Genomic DNA, 1,780 nt, shown 5'->3' with positions numbered 1-1,780 from the left:
CAGACACTTCCCCACTCCCTGACCAGGGGCTGCGCCCACAGACACTTCCCCACTCTCTGACCAGAGGGCTGTGCCCACAGACACTTCTCCACTCCCTGACCAGGAGCTGTGCCCACAGACACTGCCCCGCTCCCTGACCAGAGGCTATGCCCACAGACACTGTCCTGCCCAGACCAGGGGCTGTGCCCACAGACCCTGTCCCGCTCCCTGACCAGGGGCTATGCCCACAGACACTGTCCTGCCCTGACCAGGGGCTGTGCCCACAGACACTGTCCTGGCCTGACCAGACACTGTCCTATCCCCTGAGTATGTGCTGTGCCTGAGTGTGCCATGGCTGAGTGTGCTGTGGCTGAGTGTGCTATGCCTGAGTGTGCTGTGCCTGAGTGTGCTATGGCTGAGTGTGCCATGGCTGAGTGTGCCGTGGCTGAGTGTGCTGTGCCTGAGTGTGCTATGGCTGAGTGTGCCGTGGCTGAGTGTGCTATGGCTGAGTGTGTCGTGGCTGAGTGTGTTATGACTGAGTGTGTTCTGCCTGAGTGTGCTATGGCTGAGTGTGCCGTGCCTGAGTGTGCCGTGGCTGAGTGTGCTATGGCTGAGTGTGCCCTGGCTGAGTGTGCTGTGGCTGAGTGTGTTCTGGCTGAGTGTGCTATGGCTGAGTGTGCCCTGGCTGAGTGTGTTATGACTGAGTGTGCTATGGCTGAGTGTGCCATGGCTGAGTGTGCTATGACTGAGTGTCCCATGCCTGAGTGTGCCATGGCTGAGTGTGCCCTGGCTGAGTGTGCTGTGGCTGAGTTTGCTGTGCCTGAGTGTGCCCTGGCTGAGTGTGTTATGACTGAGTGTGCTATGGCTGAGTGTGCCGTGGCTGAGTGTGCCGTGCCTGAGTGTGCCGTGCCTGAGTGTGCCCTGGCTGAGTGTGCCCTGGCTGAGTGTGCCGTGGCTGAGTGTGCCGTGGCTGAGTGTGCTGTGGTGATCTTTCAGGTGCCGAGCTCCTGCTGGTTTTGTTGAAGGGGAGGTGAAGGTAAACAGGATGCCCACGGACACCTCCATTCGGGAGTTCTCACAGTTCCCAGAGGGTGTGGGCTCCCACACTTCTCCATTCAACTGTTGTCTCGTTTGTGGTTCAGCAGCTGTTCACCCAGCACACACCTGTCTCTCTGGAGCACCTGTCCGGCACAGGAACCAGAGAGACATGGAGAGTGGTGCAGCTAATAGGAGGTCTGGAGAACAGTCACATGACCTTATATGAAGAATTCCCTGGACTTCAGGTTCTCCCCACAGTGTATATGTCAGTGCTTGTGTGGGGGCGAGCCCAGCACCTTCTCTGGTGCCACCCTCTTTCCTGACCTTCACTCACTCCCATTTCTATCTCTGCCTTTCCCTTGGGGTCAGATCACACCTGCTGGGGTCCTAATTCTTGGAGAGACAAAATGCCAGAAAATGGAATTCTAGAAAACTGTAAATAAAACTATAAAACTCAGTTCTCTGAACCTCAGTCATTTAAGATTTCACACACAAGACTGCAAAAATTTGAATTCAATGCAATTCCATTCAGTTGCCCAAACACAGACCCTTTACCCTGCATCTGGCACAGAGCTGGGCCTGGGGTGCCTCGCTCTTGTGTCAGGATGCGCACACTCAGGTCCTTGGAGAAGGGGCAGACATTTCAGTGAATAGTTTGAAACATCGGGCCTTTAAGTACAACATAGACCGATGTGCCAGCCCCAGGGTGACAGAGTGAAGATAGGACGGGCCGAAGGCGAGGTGCAGGTGATGCTGCTTAGGG

General features: G+C 56.0%; 1 protein-coding gene across 1 annotated transcript; it reads left to right on the top strand.

Moving 5' to 3' along the window:
- Positions 1 to 330: 330 nt before the first annotated feature.
- Positions 331 to 975, top strand: LOC106695477 (keratin-associated protein 4-9-like; the record flags this gene model as incomplete). The annotated part of the gene is made up of 1 exon (XM_014449736.1): positions 331 to 975. A coding segment is annotated over exon 1 (645 nt), but the record flags the coding sequence as incomplete, so codon positions are not given.
- Positions 976 to 1,780: the final 805 nt, after the last annotated feature.

Source organism: Myotis lucifugus, unplaced genomic scaffold, assembly GCF_000147115.1.
Source record: "Myotis lucifugus unplaced genomic scaffold, Myoluc2.0 scaffold_1385, whole genome shotgun sequence".
Lineage (NCBI taxonomy): Eukaryota > Metazoa > Chordata > Mammalia > Chiroptera > Vespertilionidae > Myotis > Myotis lucifugus.
This window is presented reverse-complemented; position numbering and strand designations above follow the sequence as displayed.